Genomic DNA, 20,405 nt, shown 5'->3' on the forward strand with positions numbered 1-20,405 from the left:
CAAAATACTTATGTTTGGGGGTGTATGTTCCTTTAATGATTTCATTAATTAAAATTTGGCATTATTTCCCAAACCCTACGCTTTTGTAATTGGTAAGCAACTCTACTGTTTGCTAGATAATTTTGATAATCCTAAAATTTAAAACCTATTTGCAAACTTCAAATGTTTCTGTTTTGAAATTGTGTGCCACATTGGAATATGCCTTTCAAGGAAGGCTTAGAAGGCAGTACATTTGTTGGAGCAGATAAATTACCTGGCTGTTCTTTGTGGAAGGACAAGCCCACTGGCCATTTTCACTGCCATTCCCATGCCTTCTGCCTCCAGAGTAACCATTAATAATGGTGACAGGGTGTCCATTAATAAGCATATGCTAAGTTACTGCATGCAATCCACGGGGTCAAAAAGAGTCGGATGCAACTGAACTGAAGTTACTACATATGCTTAGACCAATATGGTTTATACTGGTCTCTATGTGAACACTCTGCTAGTGCTTTTATTTTTATTTCCTTAGTAACAGATTAAAAACTACACATATATTTTGAAGTATCTATTGTGTGTTAGACACTGTACCAGGCATAAAGTCATAGCAGCTCAATAAGACACATTTAGCCTCCCTTCTTGTGCCAGTTACGTAGCCTGCTTCAGACCTTCCTCCACTGGCTTGTCTCTTGTCTCTTTATTGGTGTGAGAAACTTTGAGCACTTCTTAGAGATTTTAAGATAATTTAAAGTTTCCCAAATTTTAGTTGTCTTTCATTGTGAGAAATCATCATTTATTACACTTATTGAAAGAGAAATGCTTTTATTATTAAAAATACCCACCTAGCAGAGATTTGTGTTTTGGGACTTTTCTTATTTTTTAATATTTATTTTTAATTGGAGGATAATTACTTTACAATGTTGGATTGATTTCTTTTGTACAGCAGTGTGAAGCAGGAGTTGACTCATTGGAAAAGACTCTGATGCTGGGAGGGATTGGGGGCAGGAGGAGAAGGGGACGACAGAGGATGGGATGGCTGGATGGCATCACCGGCTTGATGGACATGAGTTTGAGTGAACTCCGGGAGCTGGTGATGGACAGGGAGGCCTGGTGTGCTGCGATTCCTGGGGTCGCAAAGAGTTGGACGCGACTGAGTGACTGAACTGAGCTGAACTGAGCCTCCCTCCCAGTCCCATCTCACCCTCTGTCGTTACAGAGCATCTTCCCACTGGCTGTCTGTTTTACATGTGGTAATGTGTACATTTCAGTGGTACTCTCTTAGTTTGTTCCATCTTTTCCTCGCTGTACTGTGTCCAGAAGTCTGTTCTCTATATCCGCGTCCCTATTCCTGCCCTGCAAATAGATTCACCAGTAACATTTTTCTAGATTCCGTATATATTTATTTTCTCTCTGACTTACTTTACTCTGTATAACAGGGGTCTAGGTTCATCCACCTCAGTTTAGCTGACTAAAATTTATTCCTTTTATGGCTGATAATACTCTTTTGTATACATGTACCATAACTGCTTTATCCATTCATCTGTCGATGGACATATAGGTTGCTTCCATGTCCTGGCTATTGTAAATACTTATGCAATGAACATTGGGGTACACATATATTTTAGAATTGTGGGGTTTTTTTCAGGGTATATTCTCAGTAGTGGGATTGCTGGGTCATATGGTAGTTTTATACTTAGTTTAAGGAATATCCATGCTATTCTCCATAGTGACTGTATCAATTTGCATTTCCACCCACAATGGTTCCCTTTTCTCCACATCCTCTCCAACATTTATTGTTTGTAGATTTTTTGATGATGGCCATTCTGTCCAGTGTGAGATGATACTTCATTGTAGTTTTGATTTGCATTTCTCTAATCAAGAACAGTGTTAAGGGACTGTTTTTTAAAACAGTAAAAACTTAAGATGTCAGTCTTATTAAAAGTCAAAGACAATAAGCAATTGGTGGGAGAAGATTTCCAATTCACTCTTTCATGCTTGTTCCTATTTACCTATTCCTCTGGTTCAGCTGCCGTTGAATGAGTGAGTCCCTGTTGTGTGTCAAACCCTGTGCTAGGCTGCAAGGATACATCCCATCCCTCCACAAACAACAGCCATGTAATTGATCTGCTGCAACAAATGTATTGTTTCCTAATCTTCTTTTGAAAAGTATATTCTGTAAACAAAATAGGTCTAGAATTAAATTGATAGGAAAATTGAGACTTGATAGTCTTCTTTTTGAGTCTTTAGGAGTCTTTTAATTGGTAAGTTGACATTTTACATTTATTATAATTAATAACAACACTGCCTCTTACTCATCTTTTCCATTTATTGTGCTTTTTCTCAGTTTTTTTTTTTTTTTTTTTTGTTCTATCACCTTTTACTGTGTTCCACTGGGTAGTATGATTTTTATTTTATTTTGTTTTTTGGATGGTGTGAAATTTTTCAGATATTTTTCTGTTGCTGATTAGAAGTTACCCATCCTGTTTTTCATCCTTGTGTTTCTCAGAACTTCAGACCAGTACTTATTTTCACATATACAACTGAAGTCTACTGATGTCTGTAGCATATTAAAAAAGCAGAGACAGTACTTTGCCAACAAAGGTCTGTCTAGTCAAAGCTATGGTTTTTCCAGTAGTCATGTATGGATGTGAGAGTTGGACTATAAAAAAAGCTGAGCGCTGAAGAATTGGTACTTTTGAACTGTGGTGTTGGAAAAGACTCTTGAGAGTCCCTTGGACAGCAAGGAGATCCAACCAGTGCATCCTAAAGGAAATCAGTCCTGAATATTCATTGGAAGGACTGATGCTGAAGCTGAAACTCCAGTATTTTGGCCACCTGATGGGAAGAACTAACCCACTGGAAAAGACCCTGATGCTGGGAAAGATTGAAGGCAGGAGGAGAAGGGGACAACAGAGGATGAGATGGTTGGATGGCATCACTGACTCAGTGGACATGGGTTTGAGTAAACTCCAGGAGTTGGTGATGGACAGGGAGGCCTGGTGTGCTGCAGTCCATAGGGTTGCAAACAGTTGAACATGACTGAGTGACTGAACTGAACTGATGTCTGTGTCTTTTCCCAAGCAATATTTCAACCTCCATTTAGACTTTACCTCTTCTCGATTTTTCCTCTGCAGTGTAAGGGACTTCGGGGAGGGGAGGAAGCTTGCAGTCATGCTTGATTTGCCATTTGGACCTGAATTGGGTTCCTGGGACTGAGACTGCATGCCTAATTTTGAGCTGCATCAGAGCCCGGTATCTGTTTCACATTCTGAAGAAACAGAATTTTGGGGGCATATATAAGCATTGAGATATTTCATAAAACCTTTATTACTCTCAGAAAGCCTTTAGGGATTATGGCCTTACCATAAATTTTAATGCAAAAAAACATTATTGAAGTTGTTTTTTTAAATATCCTTTTCTTAAAAAAAAAAAAGCCATATGTAGACTCTTGATATAAAAATCTAGAGAGAGATTTATTGAGTGGTAGGAACCTGGAATTTTAAATGCATATACATTTCCCAACTTGAAGTAAAAGTTATTGAACATTTATGTGCCAGACATTGTGCTGGGTACTTTCACACAATTCTTTCATTTAATCCTCATGAAAACCCTGTAAGTTAGATGGATTCCTGCTTACAAAAGAGGAACCTGAAGTTGAAAGAGGTTCTGAGACTATAGTAGAGCTAGTAGGACTTTCTCTCGGGACATGGAACGCAGGTTGTAGAATCTCTGGACTCTCTCCAGCCTTTCATTTCCAGACTTGGAGCCAGGCCGCCCTTCTGCACACGCCTGTCATTGGATCTCCGGCTTTAGGATTGCCCCTTTGGGTCCACTCTGTACATAGTGGCCCTAAAGTTCAATCTCACATGCAAATCTGCCCTCTCTGGAGGAAATGGCTCCTGAATTTACTATCTGTGGCCCTCCTGAGTTGGTCCCTGTTTGGTTTCTCAGCCTTATTCTTACAGCTTCCTGCCTTTTACCTTAGGGCCTTACCGTACCAAACCATTTAGAGTCTTCATTGCATTCAGTAAATATGTGAGTGCCTGTTATGTATTAAACAATCTGCTGGCTGCGAGGCTGCCCAGGGCTTTTCTCATGACCCAGATGGAGGAGGTCCTGGTTCTCAACAAGTACAGCAGCAGTGCGGATGGAGAGAAGTGAAACGTCACATATGAGGAGGTGGAGTCAACAGGACTTGGTGAGGAAGGAAACCATTTTGAATGTCTCCCAGGTTCTGGCTTGTGCAGCTGGAATGATGGTGGTGAGCTGGAAGACTCCGTATAATTTAAAAATGAGAGCATCATATCTGAGTAGTCACACCTGGTAGGGAAGCTTATGGTATTAGAGGTATGATAGAGCATTGGACTGAGAGTGAGAAATGGGGTTTCGGTTTTCACAATATGGGTAGTTAGTATCGGACACTTTAACCCCTGCCAGCCATGATTATGTTTGTTTGAAATACTGCAGATGACTTTCACTTTGCCACTTCAGATACTGAATGCTTCTAATGTGATTCAATGCAAATTATCTGACTCCAACCTACTTCTTCATTCTGAGTCATATGTTCAGTTGTCCGTTCAGCATTTTGGAGCCTGCAGTGTATGTATCATGCACTTGAGACATAAAGCTGAATGAGACCAGGTCTCAATGAATTTTCTGTTCTTGATGGGCTTCCTGTTCAGTCAGAGAGACAGGCAAATCAATAATTAGGTGCATTAAACCAAAATGATAAGTCACGATGGGTATATGAGCCGGTTCCAGGGGGCTCACAAAAGAGAGCCTGATCAGTTCTGCTGGGTGGGTGGAGAGGGGAATGTGTCAGGGAACACCAGTGACCCTTGTTCTGAGTCAGGAATGAAAAGCAGGCTGAAGTGGGTGGGGAGCAGCATTCCAGGCCCAGCCCTCAGACACTTCTGGAAGATGAAGGATGCTGGGGGTGGGGAGGCAGGAAGAGAGTAGACAGGAACAACCCATGCACAGCCTTGCAAGCTTTTCCAAGGAATTTGGACTTTGTTTTTCAGGCTTGGGGTGTAGGAGAAGTAATATGATGGGATTAACAGTGTTCTGTGTTGTATGTACTTATTTTTTTTAATGCTTGATATATTTCTTTTACAATATTAATCTTAGACAAACTAGACTTTAGGGCAAAAGAGCATTATTAGAAATAAAGGCAGTTATTACATCCTGATGAACAGAGCAGTTCACCAGGAAGATATAATTCTGAATCTGTATATGCCTGACAACATAGTTTCAAAAAATATAATGCAGAAATTACAAAGGAAAAATGGGAGGGGGGGGGGAATACATAAAGCATGAGATTTAAAAAACAAAGCAAAACAAAAAACCCTCTCAAACTGTCAGTATTAGGCTAAGCAGTCAAATAAATAGCAAGTACATAGAGCAGTTGAAGAAAATAACAAAGTTGATAAAGAGCCCTTACCCTAGAGTTTAATAGTGTATTCTGTGTTTGAAGTAAGAAATACTTTTTAAAATCCTGACCTGAACAGACACATGTGTGTATGTACAGGAAACAAAAGTTTTGTGAAATGTTTCTCCTTACGTGGTGCAGTTTTTCTGTTTTGTTTCATTGCTGTTAGTGCTGATCTCATTGTACAGAACTGATAAAATGACCCACTAATGGATTGAACTGATGCCCTTTTTCTTGAAAACACTAAGCAAATATACATGCTTTTCAAGTACAGACAGAACATTTACAAACGGACTTTCTGGATTCTCCTCACCACGCCTAGCATCTGCTACTCCTCCTGTTCTGCCTCTGTCCTCCCCCTGCTATAGAGAAGATGACTTGGACTCCTATTTGTACTGAGTCAGGGCCATTCGAAACATGGATCTGCTTTTCAGCTCCATTTCTATATTTAGCTTTTTCACCTTTTCTTCCAGACTTAGTAAAAAGTAATATCTCCCCCCCTGCCCTGTTCACTTTCATACCTGTACTTTTGATTTCATTTTCTTTTCTTTTCCTCCTTTAATATCTCCTCTGTTTCTTATACCTAGACATTTCCCCTTGGCCATCGCATCATGAACTCAGTCTTAATGAACTTACCTGGTTCTCTCTTTGGATCTCAAACATTATCAATGACTATTATTTTTAGTCAATTAGACCACAAAATATAGTTTTGTTTTGTTTTTTTAAAGTGAAATTTTAATTTTCTTCAATGGCTGATACAGTCAAACGGTTCAAAATACCATAGATGCAAAAAGGGTATTATTGAGTTAAGAGGTTTTCACCTGCCTTTTCTGCCAGCTCCTATATACCCTTGCTCCTTCTTACTTATCTCCATCCTCATCTTATCCCTCTCTGGAGAGGATGACTGTTTCACTGTCATTGGTAAGTTTATCCTCTTCCTGTCCTTTGTGTAGCTTCCTTTAAGGTGTTTCATGTTAATCTCCTTCTGTACTTTCTTCACCTACTGCCCACCCTACTCCCCAAATACCATATCCTTTCAAGCCAACACTCTTGTAATAAAAACCATCTCGCTCCTTTCCTTGTTTGTAGTCTCCACCTCCTTTCAGTGCTGTCAGCTAATCCCTGGCTGCAGTCTTGTTTTACTTTTGTTATTATTTGCCTGCCAAGGCCTCCAGGAAGTAAAGTTCCTTAATTAGTCTTTTATTCAAGTCCCTTCTTATTGGCCTCTGTACTTTTTCTAGTCTTCCCAATGAAGATCTCCACCATACTCACCATCCTCTTTGGTCTTCTGATCTATATTGTTTGCTCCTTTATTTTCATATCTTCTCAGTGCCTGGTTCCTGAAATGTACTTGATAAGTATTTCCCCAGTGAAGGGATGGATTCCAAAACAAACCTTGTACTTTCTTTCTGCCACATCATTCTTCTTTCTGATTTCCTTACGCTTGAAGTTCCACTTCCTCTGCGCAACTGTCCGTGACTGCTTTAGCGCTGACTTTTCATCCTCCTCCATGTACCTTGAGCTCATTTGATACCTGAGGGATAGAATCTTGCAACTGTGTTTGTTCATCTGGGGTCAGCGTGAGATTATGACTAGCTGGAGCTCTTTCCTTAGCAGGGGCATCAGTGTTGGTAGAGGTTGAGATGTGGCCTGCCTGACAGGGATTCTGGTTATTTGAAAAGAAATCAGGATACTTCTAGTTTATATACCAACATGAATTCCAGGGTTAGTGTTAGATTTTTATAAATTAAAAAAGGGGTAAAATTAATAAATGATTGATAACAGATAAGGAACAACTTAGTGATCTTCCCTGTAGCTCAGATGGTAAAGAATCTGCCTGCAGTGCAGAGGACTTGGGTTCGATCCGTGGGTGGAGAAGATCCTCTGGAGAAGGAAATGGCAACCCACTCATGTATTCTTGCCTGGACAATCCCATGGACAGAGGAGCCCGACAGGCCACAGTTCATGGGGTTGCAAAGAGTCGGACCCGACTGAGTGACTAACACTACTACCACTAAGGAACAACTTGATAATATAATAAGTGAAAAAATGATGGATAATGAAAGTGATTTGTATAAAAGTTTAAAACAAAGTATTTACAAACATGTCAGAGTTGATATCCTTAGTATAAAAACTCATAAATCCATAAGGAACATAAAAAAAAATCTTAGATCTGAATAAGGAAATCATAGAAGAAGAACCATAAGCAGCCAGTTTTTTAATTAAATGTTTAATCTTACCAGCAATGAAAAGAAGATAAACATCATTTAGGCAATGGATGCCATCAAAATAGCAAAATTTACAAAGAAATTTTAAATGATGGCAAGCGTAAGAAGCATTTTCATATGCTTCTAGTAGAAATATAACTTGGTGTATAAACTTTGTTGATAGTATTGAAAGCTTTAATTTTTTTTAAAGTTTTCACCTACTGATTTCATCCCTAAGAGTTTGTCCTAAAGCTATTAATTAACAAATAAAATACTTGCATAATGTTCATCATTTATCACAGCATTTTTTATAATAGGGAAAAACTGGAAATGACGTATGCCCAAGAGTGAGAAAGTGCTTCCTTAAGTGGAAAATTAGACAGCTGTGAAGTTATAATTTTGAAGAATATTTTAAAGATGTGAGAAAATACTCATGAAATATTATAAGAAAAAGTTAGCATACAGTGATATATTTGCAATATTGCAGTTGGATATGCAGACAAATATATGATGTGAAATGTAGCAAAATAATATTATCTCTGGGTGACAGGATGGAAGGGTTAAAGTATTTTTTCCAATCTTACAGTGTATTAGTTTTATAAGAATGCATGTTACTTAAAATGTAAATATTGTCTTATTGATTAGTTCCATGTATGTATAGGTTCTGTGTTTGGATGGTTAAGAGCACAGGCCATGTGGTGTAGACATGGGTTTGAATTGCAGCTCTGCCCTTGGCCCATTGTGTGATATGGCCACTTTACTTTTCTAAGACTGCATTTCCTCATCTGTGATTTGGGACTCCTAGTACCTAACTGCTAGAGTCATCAGGATTAGAAATGATAGTATGTATAATAGCCTTTAAAAAATTAATTCTCTATTTTACTTTAATTCTTGTAATAAAAACAGAAGTCAACTTTTTTTTTTGCCTCCCACTGAATATATCATTAATAACAAAGATGTTCAAGATACAATAGTCAAAACTCAAATGAACTTGGAGACTATTAAGTCTTTTGTAATTACCCACGAGTTACAAATTGATTATACATTTCATTAAAATAGAATTTAAATGGTAATAATTAAAATGTAATTTAAAATTTCTGCTAAAAGAAATATTGTTTGCATTCTTGCTAATCTTTTCTTGCTATTGAGCCACCACTAATATTACCTTTATCTCCATGGGTATAACAGCCTTTTGTAGCCTGGGTTCCACAACAGAATTCAGCCCTAACATCCTCAGGCATCTATTGTGTGTAGTGAATTAGCTTCTCTTCTGTGTGTCTAGAATGGTACAAATGATCTACCATCCTTGGGAGAATTGAGAATACAGTCATCCAAGTCATTGTCTTGTTCTGTGGTTCAGATGAGAAACCCTGACTGGGATGCCTGGCACATAGTAGGCACTCAGTATAAATAGAAGTGATTCCTGTTGTTGTTGCCATAGAAGTCACATGAAAGAGAACTGGCTTTCTAATTTCTTTGTTTGGTGCTAGCTTCTTCGGGAAAGGATATTTTCCGGAGTGTGATTCAGTAAGTGGACATCTCTGGGGGCGTTTCTCAGTCCTTGTCTCTGGATCTGAAACTGGCTTTGGCAGTAGGACCTTGGATAACTCCTCTCGTTGCCCTCTTATATTGTACCAGCTTCCTTCCTCCACTGCAGGGCGCCAAAGTACTGCCTCCCATCCAAGTAGAGTTTTAGAATGTCAATTATCTTCCCGTAACTGTCCTTATGTTAGGGAACTTACTCAGGCTTTGGATTTAATGCTTTCTCTACAATGGCTTGTTAGTAATGTATTCAGTCCTGGGTGTGGATACCTGCTCTTTTGGGTTGCTGATCATTTTTTAATACATTGCTAAAGACACTGTGTTTTTTAAATCATCTTGTGACTTTTCTGTGACATTTCTTTTTAAAATTTTTATTTTTATACAGTGTTAAAGGTTACTTTCTATTTACAGTTATCAGGAAATATTGGTTCTATCCCATGTGTTGTATTATATGATCCATCCTTGAGCCCATCTGACACCCCTAGTTTGTGCCTCCCCTTCCCTCACCTTTATCTTGTCCCTTCTCCTTTCCCCACTGGTAACCACTAGTTTGTTCTCTATAAAGATATTGTTTTAATGTTTTCCAATGAATACTTTCTCATGACTGCTTCTCATTTTATTTTAGCTACTGATCTGCTGCTTGCGTGGAATCCCATTTGTTTGGGGTTGGTAGAAGGTGTTATTGGAAAAATTCAGCTTCATTCAGGTATGTTTCTGTAAACTCTTTAAGCTTGTCAAATTTAATGTGGCATTCTATGACATTGTCTTCTTTGAGGATAAATGTAGATTCTATAATGGCTTGGATTCCTTTACCTTAATTTTGGATCTACCCAAAGTGGGTATATTTCCGTGTTGCAGAAACCAGTACTTGAGAAACCAGGCACTACGCTCGGAGAGTTGGAGAACTCAAGTTTATTACGCCAGCGGGCCCAGAGGAGTTAACACTCCAGACTCTGAGCCCCGAACAAAGAGATTACAGAGTTGTTATAGACAGACTGTAGTGGGCAACACTAGCAGTTAATAGGCTGGTTTAAACTAAGGAGTTTTGTGAGCGCAGGAACAGTGGTCAAGATGGGGAGGGGTTTGCCTGACCTGGACAGGCATGATTAAGCAGGTTTGCAGGGGCTGGGCGATTGCAAAAGAGCAGGACAAGGGTGAGTGAGATAAACTCCAGTTCCTAGTATTGCAAGTCCCCACTTTCTGAAACTGCGTGACCTACGTGATCTAGACTTTGCAAGGGGCAATCTGAGTTATAGAGGCAGAAGGAAAAGGAGGTTATGTAAAATTTTAACTTTTCCTCATCATCCGTATAAGGGAAACAAAAATACAGGCATCCCTCATTTTATTGTCCTTTGCAGATGTTGTGTTTTTTTACACATTGAAGGTTTATGGCAGTTCTGAGCCCAACAAATACATTGGTCCCATTTTTCCAACAGCATTTGGTCATTTCATATCTCTGTGTCACATTTAGGTAATTCTTACAATATTGCAAACTTTATATTTGTTATGGTGATCTGTAATCAGTGATCTTTTTACTGTTATGATTCACTGAAGGCTCAGATGATGGCTAACATTTTTTAGTAAGAAAGTATTTTTTAATTGAAGGATAGTTGATATACAGTGTTAGTTTCTGGTATACAGCAAAGTGATTCAGTTATGTATATATATACACACACATATTTTCATGTTCTTTTATATTATAGGTTAATATAAGATATTGACTATATTTCCCTGTGTAATACAATAGGATCTTGTTGTTTCTCTATTTTATATTTATATATAGAAGTTTGTACCTGCTAATCCCAAACTCCTAGTTTATCCTTCCCCTATCCTTCTTCCCTTTGGTAACCGTAAGTTTGTTTTTTAAGTCTATGAGTCTTTCTCTATTTCGAAAATAAGTTCATTTGTGTTATATTTTAGATTCCATGGATAAGTGATAACATATGGTGTTTGACTTTCTCTTTCTGGCTTATTTACCTTATGATAATCTCCAGGTCCGGAGAAGGCAGTGGCACCCCACTCCAGTACTCTTGCCTGGAAAATCCCATGGACAGAGGAGCCTGGTGGGCTGCAGTCCATGGGGTCGCTAAGAGTCGGACATGACTGAGCGACTTCACTTTCACTTTTCACTTTTATGCATTGGAGAAGGAAGTGGCAACCCACTCCAGTGTTCTTGCCTGGAGAATCCCAGGGATGGGGGAGCCTGGTGGGCTGCCGTCTATGGGGTCGCACGGGGTCGGACACGACTGAAGCGACTTAGTAGTAGTAATCTCTAGGTCTACCCATGTTGCTGCAAATGACATTATTTCATTCTTTATTAAGGCTGAATAGTTTTCTCTTGCCTATATACCACATCTTCTTTATCCATTCGTCTGTTGATGGACATTTAGTTGCTTCCATGTCTTGGCAGTTATAAATAAATAGTGCTGCTGTGAACTTTGGTACATTGCTATGTATCTTTTCAGATTATAGTTTTCTCTGGATATGTGCCCTGGGGTGAGATTACTGGATCATGTGACAACTGTATTTTTAGTTTTTAAAGAAACCTCCATACTGTTTTATTTGTGGCTGTACCAATTTACATTCCCACCAACAGTGTTGGAAGGTTTCCTTTGCTCCACGCTCTCTCCAACATTTGTTATTTGTAAACTTTTTAATAATGGCCATTCTGACTGGTGTGAGGTGGTACCCCATTGTTTTGATTGGCATTTCTCTAATAATTAGCATTGTTGAGCATCTCTTTCAACTGCTGATTGGCCATCTGTATGTCTTCTTGGGAGAAATGTTAACTTAAGGTAATTTTTTGCCCATTTTTGATTGAGTTGTTTGTGTTTTTGTTACTGAGTTGTATGAGCTGTTTGTGGTAGTTTGGAAATTAAGCTCTTGTGAGTGACATGGTTTGCAAATATTTTCTCCTATTCTGTAGATTGTCTTTTCATTTTGTTTATGGCTTCCTTTGTTGTATAAAAGCTTATAAGTTTGGATTAAGTTCCATTTGTTTATTTTTGGTTTTTATGTCTATAGCCTGGGGAGACTGAATTTAGAAAGCAGTGGTATGATTTATGTCAGAGAATGTTTTGCCTTTGTTCTCTTCTAGGAGTTTTATGGTGTCGTCTTATACTTAAACCATTTGAGTTTATTTTTGTGTATAGTGTGAGGGTGTGTTTTAACTTCATTGATTTACATGAGCTGTCCAGCTTTTCCAACACTACTTGCTGAAGAACCTGTCTTTTCTCCATTGTAGTCAATATGTTCAGTGAAGAAGTACTTTTAATTAAAGTATGTACATTTTTAGACATAATCCATTGCACACTTAGTAGACTACAGTTTGGTGTAAACAACTTTTATAGGCACTGGGAAACCAAAAAAATTTGTGTGACTTGTTTTATTGATGTATTTGCTTCATTGCAGTAGTCTGGAACTGAATGTACAGTATCTCCAAGGGATGCCTATAAAGCTTTACAGAAAGGAGGCATAATATTAAAATCCTTTCTTCCTCTTAAACCCAGAAACTTATTAAATGCCTACTCTCAGGATTTATGTTAGTCGGTGGAATACAATAGTAAGCAAAAACTGACCTGTTCCCACCCTCATGGAGCTTTCGGTTTAAGAAGGAAGGCTAGACATTAGTGATTAATCACTGAAATAAATGTATAATTATTTGTTAATTGTGATAGGTGCTCTGACAGATACACTAACTTCAGTGGTTTTGAAGGAGAGAATAGTGGGAATAAGGCTGGAGAGGTAGGCAGGTGGCAGACTCGGACTGATCAGCTTTGGTCAGCTGTCTATTCCTCATATAGTCAGCTCTGGCCAGAGAAGAGAAAGGGTCTGTTAGTACACAGCGTGGTGCTTCTAGGAGTCCTGTCCAGGGAAGGCAAACTGATGGAAGGTCTAGTTCATTCACCAGACCCTTCCTTGGAAGGACAGGCACCTGTACCCTGAGTTCAGAGGGAACTTTGTTCAAAGATAGGTGTTACATAGGCAGGTCCCAAAAAGTCATGAAAAGGACTAACTGAAATATTTTAAGCACGAAATTTAAATATATATTTTTTCATTGTTATCGATTTTAATGTGAGTTAAGAGCTATAGGAAGCTTTGCTACTACTGCTATGCAATCAGGAGTGTAGCCACTTTTGTATGTTTTTAAAAATTCTTTTAAGGTAAAATTATTGCACATTTGAAAGCCAGGTTAATTTCGGAATATAAAGCACAAATTGCCATGCTGCTGCTGCTGCTGCTAAGTCGCTTCAGTCGTGTCCGACTCTGTGCGACCCCATAGACGGCAGCCCACCGGGCTCCCCTGTCCCTGGGATTCTCCAGTCAAGAACACTGGAGTGGGTTGCCATTTCCTTCTCCAATGCGTGAAAGTGAAGTCGCTCAGTCATGTCCGACTCTTAGCGACCCCATGGACTGCAGCCCACCAGGCTCCTCTGTCCATAGGATTTTCCAGGCAAGAGTACTGGAGTGGGGTGCCATCACCTTCTCTGACAAATTGCCATAGACAGTCTTAATTTCTTTTTGCTAATTTTTTTGTTTATTTTAAAAAATTGTTAAATTTTATTGACAGAAAGAGCTATTTGTCACCGATACACAGTATACTTGTTGTAAATTAAACACATTTATCTACCATGTAGATTAAGAAATGAAACCATTGTCTTTGGAACTCTTGCTGCCTTTCTCCAAGTGTCTCTTTCCCTTCAAGAGAACCTGTGATTTTGAATATTGTACTTATTAGCCCATTGATTTTCATTATTGCTTTTGTTACATATATATTGCTAAATAATATGTTGCTAAGTTTTGTATTTTGGATATTTTGTATAAATGATGTTAAGCCACTTGTGTTCTTTCACTTGTTGCCCCTACCCACACAACTGGATACTTTTGAGATTTGTCCACTTTGTTGATATATGAAACTTTAGTTCCTATCTTCACTATTGTATTAGTAATACAATATCATAATTTGTCCTTTTTCCCATCATTGGGTAATTTTTGTTTTCTGGGCTTCTTTTTTTGCCATTAGAAATGAGACCACTGTGAGTGTTCTTGTACATTCTGTCTTTGGCAGTTTTGAATTCTTTCAGTACAAAGGAGAAAAGCATTTAGACATTGTGTAACATGCTAATAAGTATTTTAGTCACACTCTCCTACCTGGCCACATTTACATACTTATATTTTTTAATTCATTTATATGCTGACAGGATAATTTCACAGTTGAATGTTCTGAGCTAAAATTCATTTTCTATTGTTTAAGTGAAGCATATGAAACTTTTGAGTTATTTTTCTCCAATTTCAGTTACATCTTGAAACAATGAATAAATCACTGACATGAGTCAAGAGACCTAAATTCAAGCTTTATTTATTAGAGCTTTGAGATATGAGAGAAATTACATAACATCTGTTTCATCTGTTGCCGTGTAATAAACTGCCACGAAAGTTTTAAAGCCTTAAAACAGTAACAGTTTAGAGTATCTCAAGTTCTGTGGCTTGACACGTGGCTCTTCTGCCCTTTTCGTCTGTTGGCCAGGGTCATCTGAGTGGCAGCACTCAGCTAGGGGTTTGCCTGGGGCACCTTAGTTTTCCTTCATGTGGCATTTCTTCCATGTAGCTCACGAGGCCTCTTTTTGGGCCCCCTCTGTCTCCTGGGTACCTGGACATCCTTTCAGGGTGCTGAGGTGACAAGTTCCAGTGTAGAAGGGCTTATCAAGCCTCTGCTTGCATCACTGAGCTTGCTAATATCCCATTGGTCAGAGGAGGTCACACAGCTAAACCCAGAACCAACATGGGAAGGGGCTTCGCAAAGGTTTGCATCCCAGGAGGCTAGTTCATTGGGGCCACCAATGCCCCAGAGCCTCTACTTCCTTGTAAACTATAAAACAAGAGTGAAAATAACTGCTCACTTATTTTTCCTGAGGGTATTGTGGGTCTCACGTGAGGTAATATACCTAAAGGTGCTTAGTAAATTATCACTATTTTATCAATTCTTTTGGTTTGCTTAGTAAATTATCACTATTTTATCAATTCTATCAGTTTATGCAAAAAAGTTTTTATTAGAATTCAAGGGAACAAAACCAAAAAGTTCATTTGTTCAGGATCTGAGATTACATTCTGCGGCAGACAGTCTCTGACCATCGCTTGTCTCTGTACATCTCTTGTACATTCTTGTCTTCTTTTGGGTTTCTCTGTGTTTGTGTATGTGGGATGAAATTTCTGTCCTTATGTGGTACTCAGACCGACTTCAGCTAGCCCTCAAGCTAACCAGCATCTGATGTCCCCTACAACTTCTGGAGATTGACTGGCTCTCTAGTTAAGACCCTAGGGAAGAGACCCTTTTTGGCTCAGTCTGAGTCAGGGGCCTTCCCTGATCACAAAATTCAAACATGCCCACTACACTAAGCAGGACAGTCAGTCAAAGCAGGACTGACTTGGATTTGAACTTGGCAAACAAACCCCAAGTCATTTCCTAAAGCAGTGTACAAATACGCTACTGGTTGGTGAGTTTGATGCAGTGAAAGTATGGTCACTAGGCGGGTGGGGGCATTTCCTGTGGTCTTTTGTGGTCAGTCCCTGTTTACATGCACTTTCCCTCCTTGTACCTCATGCCTTTCTTTGGACCAAAAAGAAGTTGGTAGGCAGTGTAGATACCTGTCATGTAGGATATTTTGGAAGAGGGAAAAATGAGGGAATAGAATGAACTAGAGAAACTAATAAAGAAAATATTAAAAAGAAGTAAACGGGGCTGGGAAAGTTTTTCACGCTCCTAATCTCTGTACTTTCCCCCTGCCCCGCCCCCTCTTGCCACATCACTTCTAAGGTTTGGCTGTTAAGAAAGGATACAGGGGAAAAAAAACAAAGGAAAATCTCTTTTCTGGGCCTCCTGCTGCTCTTTCCCTCACCCAGAGAACTGCAGCCCCACCCTTTGTGCCACTCCACCCCAGCTCCCATGCCCTGAGCATCCGTCTTGCTCTTCCTGCCTTCTATTTCTTCATCCTCTGTCCTGGGCATACCTCATTTCCTCCCCACCCTGTGTTCCACCTAAGCTCTTGCTTTGACCACACTATCAACTTGCCCGCTGGGCAGTGTGCTCCTGATGTGTGTTAGAACTGAAATAATCACTCCAAGTGCACTTGCCCATGGGAGCATCTTACCTTCTAGGGTAGAAGATGAGGGGAAGAAAGTGTCTGTACTTAAACTCTTTCTCACTCCTCTTTCCCTCCTACTTATTCTCTACATATTAATGCGTGAATTTCTGTTCTTGCCTAGTGAGATGGGAACAGAAGTTTACTTGAACAGTTGTCATTGACAGTCTAAAAGCGGCGTGGGTGAGCTGTGACTGTCATCAGGCAGTCGTGACTTCGGAACGGCATTAGTTTGCTAGGCTGCTGCAGCAAAGTTCCTCAAACTTGAGGGCTTAAACAAATTTATTTTCTTGTTGTTTTGGAGGCTTAAAGTCTAAAATCTACTCATCAGGGTTGGTTTCTTCTGAGGCCTCTTTTGCTGGCTTGTAGAAGGCTATCTTCTCCTTGTGTCTTCACATTATTCTCACTCTGTGTTTGTCTCCAGATTTCCTCTTATAAGGACACCGGTCAGTAGGGATTAGAGCGCACCCTAATGACCTCATTTAACTTAATTACAGCTTTAAAGATCCCATTCTTTAAAACAGGCTCCCATTCTGAGGCTCCGGGGGTTAGGACTCCAACATAATGAATTTTAAGGGGACCTAATTCAATCCGTAATAGGAACCTAACATCCTCTGGAATGCTCACTACAAAAGCATGTCCAGGAGAATTCTCACCTTTGCATCTGCCCTTTTATTTTACAGTGGAATAGGCCATTCCCCAAATATCACTGGGTAGGCACTGGCCCCAGCATTGGACTAACCTTGAGGTCACATGATTGCCTTGGATCAGGTTATTCATCCAAGCCTCAGTCGCTGGGTGATGAAACCACCTAGATATGGTTATGGTAAGTTTAATAAAATTCTTATTAAGTGCTTAGCATGGCTTCTGATAATAGTAGGCATTCAGTAGATGCTGGCTATTAAAGGTAAAACATGTCACTAAAGAACACTTAAGTTCTGAATGTATAATTTTGAATAAATGTTAAACTTAGACTGTTTTTTCCAGTAACACTAATTTTTACTGAAACTAATGATACTATCATGTCACTAAAAGATGACATGGTGGGGATTATAAAAGCAATGTTTTTAGAAGTGAAATATTAGTAGCATTAGTGAAGGTTATATTTTATAAGTTGTGTGCCCATTTAGAAAAATGTGATAGAAAAAAATTTAGAAGTATTATTTGGTTGTGGAATCCTTTGCTGACAATTGCCCTTCTTTTTATAGCAAGCTCTGCCCCTCAAATTGTTCTATTAACACTGATGCCTAGAAAACAAACTAATTAGAATAGTTGGCCTTTCTTCAGTTTGGAAGGTCTCTTCCCACAGACATTTGCAGGCAGGTAGACTTTCAGCTGGAGAAGGCAATGGCAACCCACTCCAGTGTTCTTGCCTGGAGAATCCCAGGGCTGGGGGAGCCTGGTGGGCTGCCGTCTATGGGGTCGCATAAAGTCGGACACGACTGAAGCGACTTAGCAGCAGCAGCAGACTTTCAGCTAGGGTCTAATGAGTCTATCTTTGACAGCCTGAAGGTGTCTGACTCTACTTTGATCGGTTGGGATTTATTAGGATGAGGAACAGAAAGTCAAAAGGTACATGTAATGTGCTAAATAGATGAAGGAAAAGTAAAGCTTCATGAAAAATCATTGTCTTCTATTCCTTGTAGTGTCCAGGAGGAAGTCAGAATGATGGTCAGATCTTACCACAGTTGTAATGACACATTACTTTTATTTTTTCTTCTTTTTTGTCTTCTTCTTGCCTCTCTAGAGGATGAGCTCCAAGGCAGGGGCTGTGTTTGTTGTGCTCACTGCTGTATTCCCCTGTTCAGTGGCTATTCAAAAATATTCAGCACATAATTATTTAACAGATAATTACAGAGTGCCTGTTGTATGCTGGGGTCTACAGGATTAACAAAATGCAAAGCTTCCAGGAGCATGGAGTCAAATTCAAGAGCTAGACATTAATTGCCCAATCAGAGTTTTATCGTTAAACTTAAGCTTCTGAAGAAGACAAATGTGGGATATTGTGAAGCATGTAGCAGAGGAGCGTGACTGGTGGGGATGGGATTCCTGGATGGAAGGCATCCCTGAGGAAGTGATGTCTCAGCTGAGGCCTGAAATGTGTTTTCTCAGTCACGGAGATCTTTTTGCACACAGCTTACTCTGCCAACAACTGCTCTCCTCTTGCTTTCCCCACCCTGACCCTGTCCAAATTATCCTACTGAAATAGTTCTGACTTCAACTCAGACATCACCTCCGTAGGAATGCCCTCCATCCAGGAGATAGTATATCATCACACAGATAATCTTGAAAAGATGGCTTATGTGTCTCAGTTGTTTCAGTCATGTCTGACTCTGTGTGACCCTATGGAGTGTAGCCTGCCAGACCCCTCTGTCCATGGGATTCTCCAGGCAAGAATACTGGAGTGGGTTTCTATGCCTTTCTCCAAGGGGTTTTCCAAACCCAGAGATCGAACCCACCTCTCTTATGTATCCTACACTAGCGACACCTGGGAACCCCCCGAGATGGCTGGAGGCTGGAGGTTTTAAATGTATTACAAAAGCTCTTTAAAATCTACAGTAGTCCTCCCCCTGCCGCACCCCAGTCCGTAGTTTCCCCTTCTGAAGTTTCAGTTACCTGTGGTCAGCCATGGTCCAAAAATATTAAATGGGAAATTCCAGAAATAAACAATTCACAAGTTATAAATTGTGTGGTGTCCTGAGTGGTGTCCTTACTGCCAGCTGCTGAATGGACAGTCAGAGCGTCCACTTACCCGACCTCCTACCCATTTGCTTTGGATCTACTTAAGTCTAAGAAGTCAGAAAATAACTAGTGAGCACTATTCAGTGAGTAGGGTATGTCTCTGTGCCCTCTGGCCTGGGTTATGAGTCATCCCTTTGTCCAGCATATCCACACAGTATGTTTCCAGCCCATTTAGTCACATAATTGGTTCAGTTATCAGATTGGCTGTTGGTATCATAGTGCTGTGTTCAAGTAAACTTATTTTACTTAGTAATGACCCCAATGTTCAAGAAAGAATGTGTATATAAGGTTTGGTTCTGTCTGCAGTTTCAGGCATCTGCTGAGAGTCCTGGAATGTATCCCCTGTGGGTATGTGTCCTGAAGACTGTGCATGCATGGGTGCTAATTTGCTTTAGTCGTGTCTGACTCTTTGTGACCCCATGGACTGGAACCCGCTGGACTCCTCTGTTCATGGTATTCTCCAGGCAAGAATACCAGAGTGGGTTACCATTTCCTCCTCCAAGGTATCTTCCTGACCCAGGGATCGAACCTGTGTCTCTTAGGTCTCCTGCATTGGCAGGTGGGTTCTTTACAACTAGTTCCACGAGGATAAGCTTGTTAGGGTATGAAATATCTGCCTATAAAATGCAAATATATCCACAGTGTATTCAGAACTAGTTTGAAGAAAGAATTGTCAGGAATCCTGATTTATTTAGCAATAGGGGCTCTTTGTTTAGTAATGAGGAGAATTACTACTCCTAGTATTGAACAGCTACAGACACAATTCACTCAAGTCTCTCCCATTCATTAAAATAGTATCACCATCTGCTTTTCTACTGTTAAAGTAGTGAGGATATTGAGATCCTTAAAATGGTACAATGTATTATGTATATGATTTTAAAAGTGTGATTTTGGTCCCTTGCTGTCTATGGAGACTTTGCTGTGACACTCAGTGATATGAAATATTTTTATACCTACAGTGTGAATGAATGGAATGTCACCAGCATTGCTTTCATACTTTCCTATAAAGGCATTAGAAAGGCCCACCCCTCAGGGGCACTAGAGAAAGGGAAGAGAAGCCTGGCAGGGCCCCTGCTTGAGGCCTGCTTCTTGGGCACGGCCTTCAGATAGTACTTCTGTTTAAATACGAGTTTCATAGTCTGTGTACAATTGCATTGTGGGAGAGGATTGTTTTATTGTCTACTGATGACTCATAGAAACATGTAAGGATTGTGATAATGGTTGCACAGTTATAAATTCATTAAAATCATTGGCTTGTTTATACTTAAAATGAGTGAATTTTATGGTATATAAATTATATCTCAATAAAGACACTGAAAATATTTGTCAGAATACTTTTTTGTATCCTTTTGTCATTACTTCTGATTT

The 20,405-nt window shown here is 39.6% G+C and overlaps 1 protein-coding gene across 1 annotated transcript in view; it reads left to right on the plus strand.

Moving 5' to 3' along the window:
- Window positions 1-20,405, plus strand: part of INPP5F (inositol polyphosphate-5-phosphatase F) — a 90,692-nt gene that overhangs the window by 13,010 nt on the left and 57,277 nt on the right. The window contains exon 2 of the mRNA XM_052660922.1: window positions 9,782-9,862. Coding sequence (XP_052516882.1) covers window positions 9,782-9,862 — 81 coding nt within the window. The remainder of the gene's footprint in view (window positions 1-9,781; window positions 9,863-20,405) is intronic.

Source organism: Budorcas taxicolor, chromosome 23 (genome assembly GCF_023091745.1).
Source record: "Budorcas taxicolor isolate Tak-1 chromosome 23, Takin1.1, whole genome shotgun sequence".
NCBI lineage: Eukaryota > Metazoa > Chordata > Mammalia > Artiodactyla > Bovidae > Budorcas > Budorcas taxicolor.